At 45.2% G+C, this 15,944-nt stretch overlaps 2 protein-coding genes across 2 annotated transcripts; one reads left to right on the top strand and one right to left on the bottom strand.

The window, feature by feature from the left end:
* The first annotated feature begins 310 nt into the window (after nucleotides 1-310).
* LOC127292243 (uncharacterized) lies at nucleotides 311-3,569 on the top strand. Its single transcript, XM_051321599.2, has 3 exons — nucleotides 311-1,440; nucleotides 1,604-1,919; nucleotides 3,240-3,569. The coding sequence occupies exons 1-3, from the start codon at nucleotides 931-933 to the stop codon at nucleotides 3,374-3,376; spliced, it is 963 nt and encodes a 320-aa protein (XP_051177559.1). The 5' UTR covers nucleotides 311-930; the 3' UTR covers nucleotides 3,377-3,569.
* Nucleotides 3,570-5,880: 2,311 nt separating this feature from the next.
* On the bottom strand, nucleotides 5,881-7,726 carry LOC127292244 (uncharacterized). The gene is made up of 2 exons (XM_051321601.1): nucleotides 6,976-7,726; nucleotides 5,881-6,236 (listed from the first exon to the last, which is right to left on the bottom strand). The coding sequence occupies exons 1-2, from the start codon at nucleotides 7,648-7,650 to the stop codon at nucleotides 6,075-6,077; spliced, it is 837 nt and encodes a 278-aa protein (XP_051177561.1). The 5' UTR covers nucleotides 7,651-7,726; the 3' UTR covers nucleotides 5,881-6,074.
* Nucleotides 7,727-15,944: the final 8,218 nt, after the last annotated feature.

Consider the following 15,944-nt stretch of genomic DNA (forward strand, 5'->3'; position numbering starts at 1 on the left):
ACACTCAAATATTTATTGAATTATGCTGCAGTGATCCCTGCACTTGGGGGTTATCATCGGCCTGCTCTTTGGTTGGCGTTTGGTGGCTTCTCGGCGATGTCTATCTCCTGTGTGGATGTGTTGTTTCGCTCTTGTAAAGCTAGGCTCAGCACCATGTACCTTTTCTATCGTTGAAGGCGTTATTAATTTAATGTCAGACATTTAGCCTTTTTACCTCTAAAAAACATGAGTGCATCGTGAGAATCGAGAGTTCACTTGTTTGAGCAAAATTTCATGTGCCCACATTCAATACAAGATGAAAATTTTGAGCAATCCTCACGCCAAAGCCCACACGCAGAATTCCAACAAGCACTGCAGCACGACACCACACCATACCACATGGATCTAATGGTGAACCAACACTTTGTAGAAGCAAGCGGGAAGCCACAAGGGAGGAGCAGCGGGGTGCGAGATATCTCGCTCGATCTGATGGTGCTGTCGGCTCGCTGGTGTCGGGCGGGCGTGGCGGCGTACGTGCGGGTGCGGCACGCCGGGGCGGCGGGGCGGCAGAGGCAGGAATGCCGCCGGAGATTTCGTCTCCGCCGGAGGAACGCTGGAGCAGAGCGCACCGCTGCAGGGCCAGGAGAGGCTCGCGGAGGAAGGGAACGAGCGGCGCTGCCGGCCCCGGTGGTCGTGCCGCCGCCACTGCCGCGCGTCTGTCGGGGTCGGGGGAGAAGGAACTCCTGTGGGCCGGCCTGTGGCAAACGGCCCACAAGCCCAACTGGTTCCCAAGGTGAGCGACGGCGATGGCGTGTCAGGGACCTTGAAATACCCCACCTTGGCGCCCGAACGTAACCGTCTCAACCGACAGCGCCGCCCTTGCCCTCCTCTCCGCCTCGCCGGAGCGCCAAGAAACCAAGAACCCATCACCCCACCTCTCTCCGGCCACCGATGGCGATGGAGCTGTGGAACGACAGGCACCACGTGTGGCTGCGGAGCCGCGGGACCGGCGACTACCTCCACGCCGACGACGACGGGGTGGGCGTCTCCCTCCAGGGCTGCCGCGCCACGCTCAACGCGGCGTGGGCGGTGCACGTCTACCACAACGACCTCGGCATGTACCTGCTCCTCCACTGCGCCGCCTACGGCACCTACCTCGCCGCCACGGCCAGGCGGCCGCCGCTCGCCCACCGCGGCTTCCGCGTCGTGCAGCGCAACTACGACCAGCCGGAGGTGCAGTCCATCATGTGGCAGGTCGTCGGGGCCGGCCCCGGGACCGGGAACGCCGTCCTGCTCCGCAACGTCGCCGGCCGCTACCTCCGCGCCAACGGCAAGTACCTCCTCGTCAACAACGCCGTCACCGTCGACGACTACGACAACATCAGCAACATGATGCACTGGATCGTCGAGCCCATCCCCGCCAGGATGGGCATGCCTGCCATTTCAGATCGCCCGATCAAGGTGGGGCGAGTTCGCTTCTCCATTCTTCTCGAATTGCTTTGCTTTCGGCGGATATCCCGCGGAACTGTTTCTTGGTTCTGTTCTTGCCGAATTTGCGCTTCCACCTCCGGATTTCCAATTCTTGACTGCGTTTGTGTCTTCGATCGATCGCGAAATTCTTCAGGAGCATCTCCCCGGGGACTTCTCCGTGGTCGTTCTGCGACGCACGGTGGAGCCGTTGCGGCTGATTCGGTTCGTGCTGTCGAACAACAACGGGCTCTACCCCGAGGAGGGCTGGTTGGAGTGCCGTTACAGGGGGAGGTCCGTGTACCGCCTGAGGAACGACCTGGCCCGCCGCCTTGGCTTCAGCCACGGGCTCTACATCCTCATGTGCGTCCGAGCGGGCCGCTACGGGAGGCTGACCCCACTCGTCCAAAACCTGCCCCGCCACCGCCATGAAGTTACCATCGAGATCGTCGTCTTCATGGAAAGGGCGCTAGGTGAGAGCCACTCTCTATGTCCCCAACTCCCTATATAGTCCCTACTGGTCTCCTTTTGGCAAGAAATACATATTGGTTGTCTTGATTGAATATGTTCTCCACAATGAGCAGATGCTGCTTGTCTTGATATTTTGGAATTGGATGTTAATCTGCTTGTGCTTGAAACAACAGTTGACTGAAACTGTTGCAGTCTGACAATCAGTTTACTGAAATAGCTGTGGCCTGAAACTGTTGCTAATTAATATGCTTCCGTTACAACTTGGGACATATGCCTGAAACTATTCAATCCTGTAGATAAGTAAACACAGTTGAATGGAAACAGTAGGTATATACGTGTGCCTTGTGGATTATAAGTCTGGCTGTGTACAGATGCTAAAAGATGGTATGAGCTACCTGGTTATTTATAAACCACATGCATGTTGGTTTCATACTAGTGCATTGACTCAGTTCCTCCATTTGGTACTATTTGCTTCTAGTGAACATAATTATTATTTAGTAAACCTCGAAGAAATTGTTAATCTTAAAAAGCCAAACCAGTTGCCTCATCTCTCTTTCAGCCTGACAGAGAAGTTGGTGATATCTGTTTAACTTTAGCCTATTCTTACTTGCCTTGAATAACCTGTGAGCAAAATCTAGGTCTATCATACAGTACCACGTAGAAACTAGTCTATGCACATGTTATTGTTTTCAGGTTCTGTTCATGAGATGTATTTTTGGTATTGTTAGAATAATTTATTTGATCAGACTGTGAGATTTAGATTGTTGTTCTGCTTCCTGTGATCTTCTTTTGCGAGAATTGCATATTGTTAGTCTTGAATTGGCTAGGCAGAATGATGTTGGTTTAGATACTATTTGGTGCATGGACATTGAAGTCCTATTACTCTAATTGTGGATTTACCAGTCTGTGTACAGATGCTTGGAAATGTTTAAAAAAACATGTCATAAGTCGAATATTCATATCTGCACTAGTGTCCTTGATTCAAGTAGTCCAGTTTGCCATTCCGTACAGTTTACCGATAGTAGGAATTATGGATCTTACAAAACAAATCAATTCAGTCATTTCGTTTCACCTTTGTATAGATGATACTAATTTTCTGCTAGAATATGTGAGCAAAATTCAGGTTGTATCATACAGAAGTACATTAAAGCTTGTTTTCTGCACTTTTTTGTTGGCGAAAGTAGTTTCTGCACATTATATATTGTCCTGAGGAGGATTTTTCTTGTTGATCTTGTAACTGTTTTTTTGTTTGTTTTGCAAAGCTCTTAGATTAAGGCTACTGATCTGCTGCCTAACTGCCTCACTTTGTTCTCCCAATTCAGCCGCCCGTGCAATGCGACACCCAAATGTGGACTGGACGGAGAGGGGAGAAAGAGAAGCGCGGACGGGCTTACGGTGGCCTGTTTCAGGACGGGGAAGACCTAGGGTTATCTATGCACCTAGAAGAGCAGAAAGATAGATATACAGCTCCCATGTTTCTTCTGCAAGTTAAACTTCTGTTTGCTTGCTACTGCTTCCTGGATTCCTTGTGGGTGATGGATGCATATCATGCATTCCGTATAGCAGCACGAATAAATAATGATCAAGCAGTGAACCTAGTGCTTATGGAATTGAACAAATGGATGAGTCACAGGTCGACAGGGTTGCTTGTACATGCATTTCTCCTATATGTGTTTGCTGCAGCTTTTTGATATACAAAAAATCAGCATCGGTGCAATTATTCCCATCAGAGCTAGGTTCAGAGCTTGAAAACATGCCGCAACATCAGCTTAATGTGTCCTGTAGGTTCTCACTATGTGAGAGCCTCTCGCTATGTTCCCAACTCCCTAGTCTCTACTCCCTACTGGTCTCCTTTTGGCTAGAAATACATGTTGGTGGTCTTGATTGAATCTGTTCTCCACAATGAGCAAATGATGGTTGACTTGATATTTTGGAATTGGATGATAATCTGCTTGTGCTTGAGAAAACAGTTGATTGAAAATGTTGTAGTCTGACAATCAGTTTACTGAACTAAATGTGGCCTGAAACTGCTTCTCAAACTGTTGGTAATTAATCTGCTTATGTTACAACTTGGGACATGCCTGAAACTAGTCTGGTCTTGTAACTAAATATAGTTGATTGGAAACCATAGGTATTTATGTGTACCTTCTGGATTTTAAGTCTGCCTGAGTACAGATGATTGGAAACCATAGTTATTTATAAACCACATGTTTAATTGCAGACCAGCTTCTCGATGTGGAACTTGTTGAATTCATACTAGTGCATTGATTCAGTTCCTCCATTTGGTACAATTTGCCGCTAGTAACCATTATTATTTTCCGAGTAAACCTTGTAGAAATCATTCAGCTAAAAAGAGCCAAACCAGTCAACTTCATCTCTTTTTCAGCCTGACAAAGAATTCTCGATATTTGTATAATTTTAGCCTACTCTTACTTGCCTTAAATAACCTGTGAACAAAATTAAGGTTATATGCTACAGTAACACGTAGAAGCTAGTTTATGCACATACGATCGTTATCGAGTTTTGTTCACGAGCTGTACCCTTGGTAATTTTTAATTTAATCAAAACTGTGAGATTTAGATTGTTGTTCTGCTTCATGTGATCTCCTTGGGCGACAAATTAAATATTGGTACTCTTGAATTGGCTATGCAGAATGATGTTGGTTTAGATACTATTTGGTGCATGGACATAATGTTTGGAGTCTTGTCTTAGTGGAGTATTATGCCGATAGTGGATTTACCAGTCTGGTGCTTGGAAAGGTTGTTAAAAAACACGCCATAAGTCGCATATTCATATCGGCACTAGTGTCCTCGATTCAAGTAGCCTAGTTTGTTTATCCCTTAAGACTGCTCATAGTGGGAGTAACTTAGCTAGTAACATCACACAACCCAAAGTATTTTGGTGTCATGGCATGACAATGAATGAAGAAAGAGAGTGAGGTGGTAACTAGCTATGTTACCATAATATCACACACCCCAAGATAAGTTGAGTTTATATCATAGTAAATGACACAATGCATGACATCACATATAAGTTACTACCCACTATGGAGGTAGTAACTTAGACTAGTAACATATGTCATGTTACTAGTCTAAGTTACTCCCCACTATGACTAGTCTAAGAGTTTACCTCTAGTAGGAATTATGGGACCTACAAAACCAAATCAGTTCACTCATCTCATTTGGCCCTTGTAGAGAGATATATGTGAGCAAAGCTCAGGTTGTATCCTACAGTACAGTGGTAGTACATTAAAGCTTAGTTTCTGCACTTCCTCTTTTTCTGGCGAAAGTAGTTTCTGCACACTACATATAGTCCTCGGGATTTGTCTTGTTGATATTGTCTCTGTTTTCTCTCTTTACTGCAGGTCTATTCATAGGAATCGTTGCTCCAGCGTTCGACTGGTTTTGTCGACCTAATGAGCTGGTATATTGGTCAATGTCTGAAGATGACGAGGAAAATAATGTCCAGGCAGCCCTCCACCAAGTGGAAGTACCGAAACTTTAGTTCACTTGAGATTAATCGACACAAGATAGGGTAGAGAAATTCATGCTTGCCGTGCAACAGATGCCTCAGGGAATGAGAGCCATGGCAATCGCCACAGAAGAGCTCTCTTTTACGGAGCATTTATAGTTTCCCTCATGGCATATTTCAGTCTGCAGTTCTTTTGGAGTCCACCAATCTAACAAAGGATTCATTGCTAGCAGGTTGCAAATCATTGTAACAAGGCTTAACTCATTACTACCAGTAACAGTTTTGTAAAAGCAATAATAGGTAGACGATTCCATGAATAGAATGAGAAATAGATCACCAGCCGTAGGACATTATCTTCGGCCAAACTACCAACCTCAGATTCACGTAGAATACTGCACAAAATAGAAAAAGAAACCAGCAAAGCAGGAGACAATGCAGATCAACAATCAAACATCTTGCACACAAGTAAAGAGTTCCAAGACAAACGAAAAATGATTGACAATACTTATGTAGCATCCATTGATATGATTAAGAAGAGCAACATTGTACCATAATCCAAAACTTGAGAGCAAACAGAGACATCCAGAGGCAGCACAATTCAAAGATGACACGCAGTTCTTAACTATAATAATAAAGCGAAGTGCATTAGACGACTCCCAGCTAGTAAAACTCTTTACTGCGACACCCTAAGCATCTATCTTCTCAACTGGTGCATCAAGCAGAAGGGCCTTGGTTGGCTTGGCCAAGAGGTCGGTGAACTCCTGGTAGGGCGCCTTGGTGAAGGTGGTCTCCCTCCAGAAGTCAGGGGTGAGGAATCCATAGGTCTTCATCAAGCAGTCAAAGGTGGCCTGGAAACAAAAGAGTTATCAGCATGATGTTTGGAAAGAAAAGAGTTATCAGCGGGATGTTTGGAAACAAAAGAGCAGACAAGATCAAATTCAAGATTTAGGATCATGTTTACAGACACCAACTCAGTGAATAGTCCACAGAGTAAAAGAAATATAGGCTCAGTCTACCACTGACAAGATAAGAACTAAAACAGAGCATAGCACAGCATAAACAGGTAAGAGTGCTACAGATCAAAACAAACATCAATAAATGAAGCCAGAAATGCCTGCCATTTCATGCTAGAACACAACAAAGTTTATGATGTACTACATCTACATATCAAAAGCATAAGCAGGTTGTAATACCAAACTACCTAAATTGTAACCAGAGGTTACTATTATATATTTTCAACTGATCAACTGAAGAACCAGCAAATATACAAAGCAAAAAGTGAAGATCGAAGTTTGGTGAACAAACTTTGGCTAGAGCAGAACTGTACAATTTCTACATCAATTTGTAAATAGAGAATATAATACAGATTATGCAATTGCATATAGTACAAATCAGATAAGCCTAGTTCAACAACATGTATAATTGTATCTGACAGTATAAGTAATTATCTCCAAACAAAACAGAAGATTTCGCGTAACTAGCATTGAACATCACACAATACAGAAATAACATCAGGAATTAAACAGCCGATAGTGAAGATCTAGTTTGATAGAACATGGATGGGGTACGGGCAGGATAGATTTATACCTTGACGAAGTTGCCGAGGGTCTTGGTGGATCCACGGGACGAGGTGAAGACATCCTCAATACCAGCGAACTGCAGGACCTTCTTGGGAACGCGAGCAGCGACGATACCCGAACCCCTGGGGGCGGGCACCATGCGCACGGTGACAGACCCACACTTACCAGTGACCTTGCATGGCACGGTGTGTGGCTGGCCGATCTTGTTCCCCCAGTATCCCCTCCTGACGGGCACGATGGAGAGCTTGGCGAGGATGATGGCGCCGCGGATGGCGGTGGCGACCTCCTTGGCGCACTTGACGCCGAGGCCGACGTGGCCGTTGCTGTCGCCGACGACGACGAAGGCCTTGAAGCGGGTGCGCTGGCCGGCGCGGGTCTGCTTCTGGACGGGCGTGATCTTCATGACCTCGTCCTTGAGCCCGGGGCAGAGCGTCTCGACGATCTGGTGCTCCTTGACGGGCAGCGAGTGGAGGTAGATCTCCTCCATCTTGGAGAAGCGGCCCTCCTTGACGAGGCGGCCGAGCTTGGTCACCGGCACCCACTTCTCCTCCTCCTGGCGAGGCCCACGGCGGCCGCCGCGACGCCCGCCCCGGTCGCCGCGTCCGCCGCGGTCGCCGCGCCCGAAGCCGCGCCCGAACCCGCCGCGCTCTCCTCCGCGCTCGCCGCCGCCGCGCTCCGCCATGGTTGGGTGTGGATGGGAGAGGAAGCTGGGGTTGGGGAGATGAGGGTTTGGAGGCTCTGGCGGCGCGAAGAGTGGGAGAGCTACACGAGACGGGGCATTTATATTGACCTTCCCGTTCGAGCTAGGGTTTTCAGGGAAGATGCGGCGGTGGAGTGGGCTGGGCCTTGACGAAATGGGCCTGCAAAACAAATAGGTTGGCCCATGTATTTCACGAATTCTAGTGGGCGGGCCGGCGTTTAGAACGGGCCGAAGAATGTCACGAGTCAATAGCATAGGGTGCTAATCTTATGCTCTACAAACTAAACATATGAGTGTCTCCATTTTATGAAGCGTAACAAGGCGAAGAAACATCGCTTTTGCGCGCTGAAACTGGATATGCGGAAGGCTTATGACCGGGTTGAGTGGAAATATCTAGAGGAGATTATGCTTAAGCTGGGGTTCAGCCGGCGGTGGGTCACTATGGTGATGAGATTGGTGACCAGTGTATCCTTCTCTGTGCTCTTCAATGGAGTGCCACGGGAGGAGTTTCGGCCGACTAGGGGCATCCGCCAGGGTGACCCTATTTCCCCCTATTTGTTCTTGTTGGCGGCAGAGGGCCTTTCGTGCCTTTTAAAAAACCATGACCAATCATCAGCGCTTAATGGAGTCCAGGTGGCTTCCACAGCCCCGGCTGTGAACCACCTCCTTTTTGCAGATGATAGCCTGCTGTTCTTCAAGGCGAATGCGGAGGGTGCGAGAGAAGTTAAAGAGGCATTGGCGAAATATTGTAATGCCTCAGGACAACGGATTAATACGGACAAATCATCTATTTTCTTCAGTAGAAGGTGTCCGGAGGGTATCAAGGGGGACATCAAAGCGGAGCTCGATGTTCAGAGAGAGACGCTGAATGAGAAGTATCTTGGTATGCCAGCGGATGTGGGCAGGTCCAAGAGTGGAGCTTTTAAATACCTGAAAGACAGGGTATGGAAGAAGGTGCTTGGCTGGCTGGAACAACTCTTGTCAGTAGGGGGCAAAGAGATTCTCATAAAATCAGTGGCCCAAGCGATACCGACTTTCTCTATGTCATGCTTTAAGCTACCCAAAGGACTATGTGAGCATATCAACTCAATGCTTAGAAAGTTCTGGTGGGGCTGCAAGGACGGTGCTCGGAAGACCTGCTGGGTATCATGGGAGAAAATGACCCAGCCGAAATTTGCTGGAGGTTTGGGGTTTAGGGACATTGAGCTCTTCAATCTTGCCTTGCTTGCACGACAGGCTTGGCGGATCCTCCAGGAGCCAGATACTCTGAGTGCACGTGTGCTGAAGGCTGTCTATTTCCCTTCCTCGACCCTCTTGGAGGCCGAGCTAGGCGGACATCCTTCGCAGGTTTGGCGTGCTATAGTGGAGGGGCGTGATGCCCTTCGTATTGGTCTGATACGCCGCATTGGTGATGGTAGGTCTACTGATGCCTGGACGGATAATTGGTTGCCGCGGGACGAGCGATTGATCCCGGTTGCCCCAAAGAAGGATGAGGCACCAAGGCGAGTATGTGACTATATTATTGCCTCTTCAGCGGCTTGGGACTCGGACAAAATTGAGGAGTTCTTTCTGCCTATGGATGCGGAGATAATCCAAGGTATTCCGTTGTGCACACGGATTCAAGATGATTTTTGGGCGTGGCACTTCGAGAAGTCAGGCATTTTCTCAGTTCGTTCAGCATATCGCGCTTTGGTGAATGTGAAACGCACGAGGGAGGACTGGATTGAGGAACGGCCAGGATCTGCGAATGCAGTTTCAGAGGGGAAGATGTGGACTAAACTTTGGAAGTGCTCTGTTCCATCAAAAGTTAGAGTGTTTCTTTGGCGTTTGGCTCAATGCTCATTACCTACGGGGGATATCAGACATCACAGGGGCATGGCACCGTCTCCATCCTGCTCGATCTGTGGTATGGAGGATTCTTGGCGTCACTCTTTGATCGATTGCACCATGTCAAGGTGCATTTGGGCTCTCTCAACCCCAGTCATAGCGGAACATGTCAGTTTGTCTACTGAGCCGTCTGCCAGGCAGTGGTTGTTCTCTATGTTTGAATCAATGGACCATGATGATTTGACGAGGATGATCGTCACTCTCTGGTCAATCTGGCACGCTAGGAGGAAGCTGATCCATGAAGATATTCAGCAGAGTCCGGCGGCGACACATGCCTTTATAGACTCCTTCCTCCGTGACTTGGGGAGCACGTCTTCGGAGCCGAAGGAGAAGAAGGGCGGGTCCACTATCGAGAAGGTGAGGGGTTGGCTACCACCGCCTGCTGACATGTGCAAAGTTAATGTGGACGGCGCAGTTGCGAGGTCGCAGCAACGTGGTGCGGTTGGTGCCGTGTGTCGCTCGCGCAGTGGCGCCTTCCAGGGTGCATCTGCAGTGGTCTTCGAGGGCATCACCCATCCAGGTTGTTTGGAGGCCCTTGCATGCCGAGAAGGAGTTGCTCTAGCCACCGATCTGAACATGGGCGCGACCATGGTCGCGTCCGACTGTTTGGAGGTGGTGCAGGGATTGCGACAGGGGAAGAACCTGGGGCTGTTCAGCCATATTCTCCAAGAGACGGAAGCTATGGCTAAGAATCATGGGGGGACGAGCTTCTGCCATGAGGGCAGGCGCTTCAATGTCGACGCTCACAAATTAGCTAGGTTAGCTACTACCCTCCCTGTGGGTCGCCATGTTTGGTTTGGTACTCCTCCGGAGGGGTTAAATCTTCCTGTAAACATTGTTCCAATTGTTGAATAAATGGTTGGAGCTTGGCTCAAAAAAAAAAAAAAAAACAAACTAAACATTTAGTAGGACCGCAAATAGGTGCTCACTCTATCCATGGAAGCAAAGAAAGGTTGTGACGGCAACACCGTCAAAGAGATTGAAACATGCTATCGAAATTTGTTGATGTTGAAGTGCATGTAGACCCTTATGTGTGATTTCGATAATCAGCCTTATAATGAAGTAGTGGTTACAAGTCTAGCATGGAGGCTATAGGCTCACGTTTGAGTGGTTCCATAATATGACACCATTATTCTAAATTTGTGTGTGATGTTACAATCAACATTAACATAATTACATTCATCATTGTTTCATGAATAAATAAATAAAAAATTATAGTTTGTTGGCTTGTTGTAGACTAATAAAATAGTATCATACTTCGAATAACACTAGGTCATGATGAATGTGCAAAAGATAAATTGATTTGAATGTGATAAACCATTTGGTAGTTGATTATTTGGTAGGAATAAATGGTAGTTTGGTTGTACAATCAGTGTGGTGGTCATTTTGCCTTTCGTCTTCATTTCGCATTGCTTGGTTTATTATTTCTATCTAGAATTCAACTCAAATTCATAGAAAACCCACTAGCATAGCATGTCCACTTCACCAATTTGAAAACACACATATGCACTGATTTGAGGTTTCAAGTTGGCTTGGAAGATTCCAATTGATTTTATCAACCACCATATTTCAACTAGAATTGTGTGGCTGATTAACTCACACTAGTTTGGGTTATGGCTTTCTAGTTTGGTCGAACATCAACATGCAAAAGGTAGAGTAAGAGATGACGATTTCCAATCTCTTTCAATATAACTTTTAGTTTTATCAAGGATGTATAATAGTGGTGTGTTTTCCTAGTCTTTTCCCTGATTTACTCTCATTAATTAATTGAAATCAGATAGTTTGCTTACAAGAAGCAGTTTATATTCAAAAATGAACAATAAAACACACATAGGTCGTATTCAAGTATATTCATGCATGGTATAAACAATGTGATAGTGTTATCTTCACACACATCGACAAAGAAGAGAGGATGCACTCTAACTACTAACTAAACCAAGGAATGACAATCGATGATGAGCGAGTGTGTAAGTACTCAAGCGCTAACTACTTGCTTCCACATGAATATTTTTAGAATTCTAAATTTCGTTGCTCTCGGGCATAATGGTCTTATATTCTAGAAACCTCTTTCAAAACAATTGTTAAATGAGTAAACCCCAAAACACTCTAACACTTTTGGAAGATATTTAAGCATACTATGTATGAACAAGTACTTGTATAAATGTAATTTTATATAATAATGGGCATACCTTTTATTTTGGAGTAAAGTGGCACTTTTGGATTTCTTGTATTTGTAATGGAATTTATTTTAAGAGAGGGTATCCTTGAACATCCAAATCTATATTTGCTAAATAAAATTGTTTTGAAAGAAAGATAGTTTAAACTTAGAAGAAGAAAATTTGTTGTGATGATAATACCAAAAAATATGAAAATATGTTTCTTAATAAGCACAAACATGATAACATTGTTAATTATGTTAGTTATCCTTCAAATATGTATTTAAAATATGATGTAGAATGGCATAAGACATTCATTTAGTGAAAAGATCAATGAAAACTAAGTAAGAATATTTAGTATAACTCATCGAGAAAGTTCAGCTTTAACTACTAGACACGAGATCAACCCATACATTTTTTTCTGCTAGATGACATGTTGTCCGCTATTAGGAAGAGAGATTCAGTATTCAAACAAGGGAAGCTAGGTAGACTGTTTGATTTTAGGAAATCGACATGATGTCCTTTGATACTCGCATTTTGCATCATCAATATTGTGACTCATATGATTAGTTTTGAATGATATTTTCTATTATACATCATTATTTACGCATGTTTAGTTGATTTACGGGACTTTCCTACAAAATTCTTTTAATTGGTATTTAATTTATGGGATGTAGAAAACTTCTGTTTTCGTATTTTTCTATTTTAGGGACCTTCTGGACGGGTCGCCGCTCTAGGAGATCTGGAGCTCGCAAACCAGCTGGACAACGCATCGAGAGGTTGCAAGAGACGGTCCAGAGATCTCCGCTGCAGATCTAGCTTGCCGCCTCCATCGCAGATCTAGATCACCACCATCACCGCCGCCTTCTTCGCTGAAGGGATATCTTTTTTTCGCTGGAGGGTGACCGAGTATGTCGGGCGGTGAGGCTACTTTGCGCGCCTAAACGGGGAGCTCCCGTCTTTTCCACCGCGTTCCCCACGCACGAATCCGGCCGATTTGCGCTCGCTAGCGTCTGTCCCCAGAAAAACGGACCAATCGAGCTTACCTCACAGGCTAACTTCTGGGCCGCTTTAAAGTTTGTGTGATGCAATTTTTCCATGCGACCTAGCCAACCAAACGAGCGATTTTTTTGGCCCACTGAATACGAGAAACGCCCTTCCGAGCAACCAAACAGACCTAGATTGTGATGTCTATTTGAGATCTCCCTAGCGTGGCATCAGTATTGCCACATGCTTCAATACAACATCCAATTTCTCACTTGGTCGGATTTATATTGCTATATGCTTTGCTTGATCAACCCATGTTCTCGTAGTTTCTTTTTTTAAAGGTCCAACAACTGTTCAGAGATAACAATTTCATGCGTTCTTCCCTTTACCATTGTTTTATTACTACGGACCAGGTATCCAAGGATTATCATGTTTCAGTTTTATTCTAGCCCGCTATTGACTAATCTAATTTTGTGCATTATCTACAAGAAAATCATTAGACTTAGGGTGTGACTATTTCTTAGTCAACGAAGATCTAACTTTGTTTTTCAATCAGATGCAAATCTCACTTGCAACTCATGTTGCAACTAACGAGTAGCACAAATAACGAAGCAAATCTAACGGTTAGGATAAATTTTTTCAGTTACATCCTCACTCGCAACTGAAAAAATCAAAATCTCAATTGCAACTGAAAAAACCCAGTTGCAATCCTACTTGCAACTCATATGCACGAATCATGATGCAATCCAATGATGTAGGACTTGACTCAGCACGAACTTAGTTCTCAGCTAGCTGAACTAGCAAATCCCTTAGGCTTAACATTTCTCAACAATCGTCGGTTGTACTATTTTCTACTGAGATGAACTAATGGACTGATTTGTTAAACTCAGCATAACTGAATGGTGATAGTGTCTTATCTTTGTATGGTGTACTTATGATTTGTATGGCATGTTTCACATGTTATCACTCCGTTTTCTACATAAAATTTCCACTTTTAATTCATAGATGAAACATGTAAAATGCATGGCTCTCATTATCCTATTGTGTATCTTGTTTGGAAGCTTCTTGAATAATATTGTCCCGCCGCAACTGAAAGAACATTTCATGATCTCTAGGATTTTGCGTGTTTGGTAACAACATCGGTGATGATCTAACACTGTGCTAAGTGTGTGACAGATAAAGAAAAAGAGTCACATCTGATAAATTTGTTCCCCCCAAAAAGGAAGAAAAGAAGTGGGCTGAAAATCCGTATGGCCGGCACTGCCGGTGGAAGGAGGCCGACATTGCCGGTGGTTGCACCCTGGCACTGCCGATGGATGCATGATAGCGCGCGACGGTGATGGAGTGTTAATTCCTCCCCGGCGACGGTGCCAGCAAAGCTGCTTGTGACGGTAAAGCACACATCCGTTGGGAACCCCAAGAGAAAGGTATGATGCGTACAGCAGCGAATTTTCCCTCAGTAAGAAACCAAGGTTATCGAACCAGTAGGAGATGAAGGCCACGTGAAGGTTGTTGGTGAATGAGTGTAGTGCGGCGCAACACCAGAGATTCCGGCGCCAACGTGGAACCTGCACAACACAATCAAGATACTTTGCCCCAACTTAACAGTGAGGTTGTCAATCTCACCGGCTTGCTGAAAACAAAGGATTAAACGTATGGTGTGGAGAATGATGTTTGCTTGTAAATAACAACAGAGAACAATGATTGCAGTAGGTTGTATTTCAGATGTAAAAGAATGGACCGGGGTCCACAGTTCACTAGTGGTGTCTCTCCAATAAGATAAATAACATGTTGGGTGAACAAATTACAGTTGGGCAATTGACAAATAGAGAGGGCATAACAATGCACATACATATCATGATGACTACTATGAGATTTACTTAGGGCATTACGACAAAGAACATAGACCGCTATCCAGCATGCATCTATGCCCAAAAAGTCCACCTTCAGGTTAGCATCCGCACCCCTTCCAGTATTAAGTTGCAAACAACAGACAATTGCATTAAGTACTGTGTGTAATGTAAACAATACAAATATCCTTAGACAAAGCATTGATGTTTTATCCCTAGTGGCAACAAAGACATCCACAACCTTAGGACTTTCTCACACGTCCTGCATTCAATGGAGGCATGAACCCACTATCTAGCATAAATACTCCCTCTTGGAGTTACAAGTATCAACTTGGCCAGAGCCTCTACTAGCAACGGAGAGCATGCAAGATCATAAACAACACATATATGATAGATCAATAATCAACTTGACGTAGTATTCCATATTCATCGGATCCCAACAAACACAACATGTAGCATTACAATAAGGTGATCTTGATCATGATAGGCAGCTCACAAGATCTAAACATGATGGCACAATAGGAGAAGACAACCATCTAGCTACTGCTATGGACCCATAGTCCAAGGATGAACTACTCACGCATCAGTCCGGAGGCGGGCATGGTGATGTAGAGCCCTCCGGTGATGAATTCCCCTCTCCGGAAGGGTGCCGGAGGAGATCTTCAGAACCCCCCGAGATGGGGTTGACGGCGGCGGCGTCTCCGGAACTTTTCTCGTATTTTGGCTCTCGGTACTAGGGTTTTCCGATACGAAGGAATATATAGGCGAAGAGGCAGAGTCGGGGGAGCCAAGGGGTGGGCTCCCCACACCTCGGCGCGCCAGGGGGCCTGGCCGCGCCGCCCTATGGGGTGGCCCCCCTACTGGCCGTCTCCGACTCTTCTTAGATGTTATGGAACCCTCCGTGGAAAATAGGGCCGTGGGCTTTTGTTTCGTCCAATTCCGAGAATATTTTCTGTGTAGGATTTATGAAACCAAAAACAGCAGAAAATAGGAACTGGCGCTTCGGCATCTTGTTAATAGGTTAGTACCGGAAAATGCATCAAAATGATATAAAGTATGAATAAAACATGTAGGTGTTGTCATAAAACTAGCATGGAACATAAGAAATTATAGATACGTTGGAGACGTATCAAGCATCCCCAAGCTTAGTTCCTACTCGCCCTCGAGTAGGTAAACGATAAAAAGAATAATTTCTGGAGTGACATGCTACCAACATAATCTTGATCAATACTATTGTAAAGCATATGAGATGAATGAAGTGACTCAAAGCAATGGTCTATAGTTTACTAACAAATAGATAAAGACTAAACAACTGAATCATATAGCAAAGACTTTTCATGAATAGTACTTTCAAGACAAGCATCAAAAAGTCTTGCATAAGAGTTAACTCACAAAG

Source organism: Lolium perenne, chromosome 4, assembly GCF_019359855.2.
Source record: "Lolium perenne isolate Kyuss_39 chromosome 4, Kyuss_2.0, whole genome shotgun sequence".
Taxonomy (NCBI): Eukaryota; Viridiplantae; Streptophyta; class Magnoliopsida; order Poales; family Poaceae; genus Lolium; species Lolium perenne.

Bases quoted from the DNA above. Each gene is read 5' to 3' on its own strand.
- LOC127292244 (XM_051321601.1), bottom strand. From the start codon at position 7,650: ATGGCGGAGCGCGGCGGCGGCGAGCGCGGAGGAGAGCGCGGCGGGTTC. The intron at 6,237-6,975 runs GTATAAATCTAT...TTTTGTTTCCAG, and splicing joins CCCTCGGCAACTTCGTCAAG to GCCACCTTTGACTGCTTGAT.
- LOC127292243 (XM_051321599.2), top strand. From the start codon at position 931: ATGGCGATGGAGCTGTGGAACGACAGGCACCACGTGTGGCTGCGGAGC. The intron at 1,441-1,603 runs GTGGGGCGAGTT...GAAATTCTTCAG, and splicing joins TTTCAGATCGCCCGATCAAG to GAGCATCTCCCCGGGGACTT. The intron at 1,920-3,239 runs GTGAGAGCCACT...CTCCCAATTCAG, and splicing joins CTTCATGGAAAGGGCGCTAG to CCGCCCGTGCAATGCGACAC.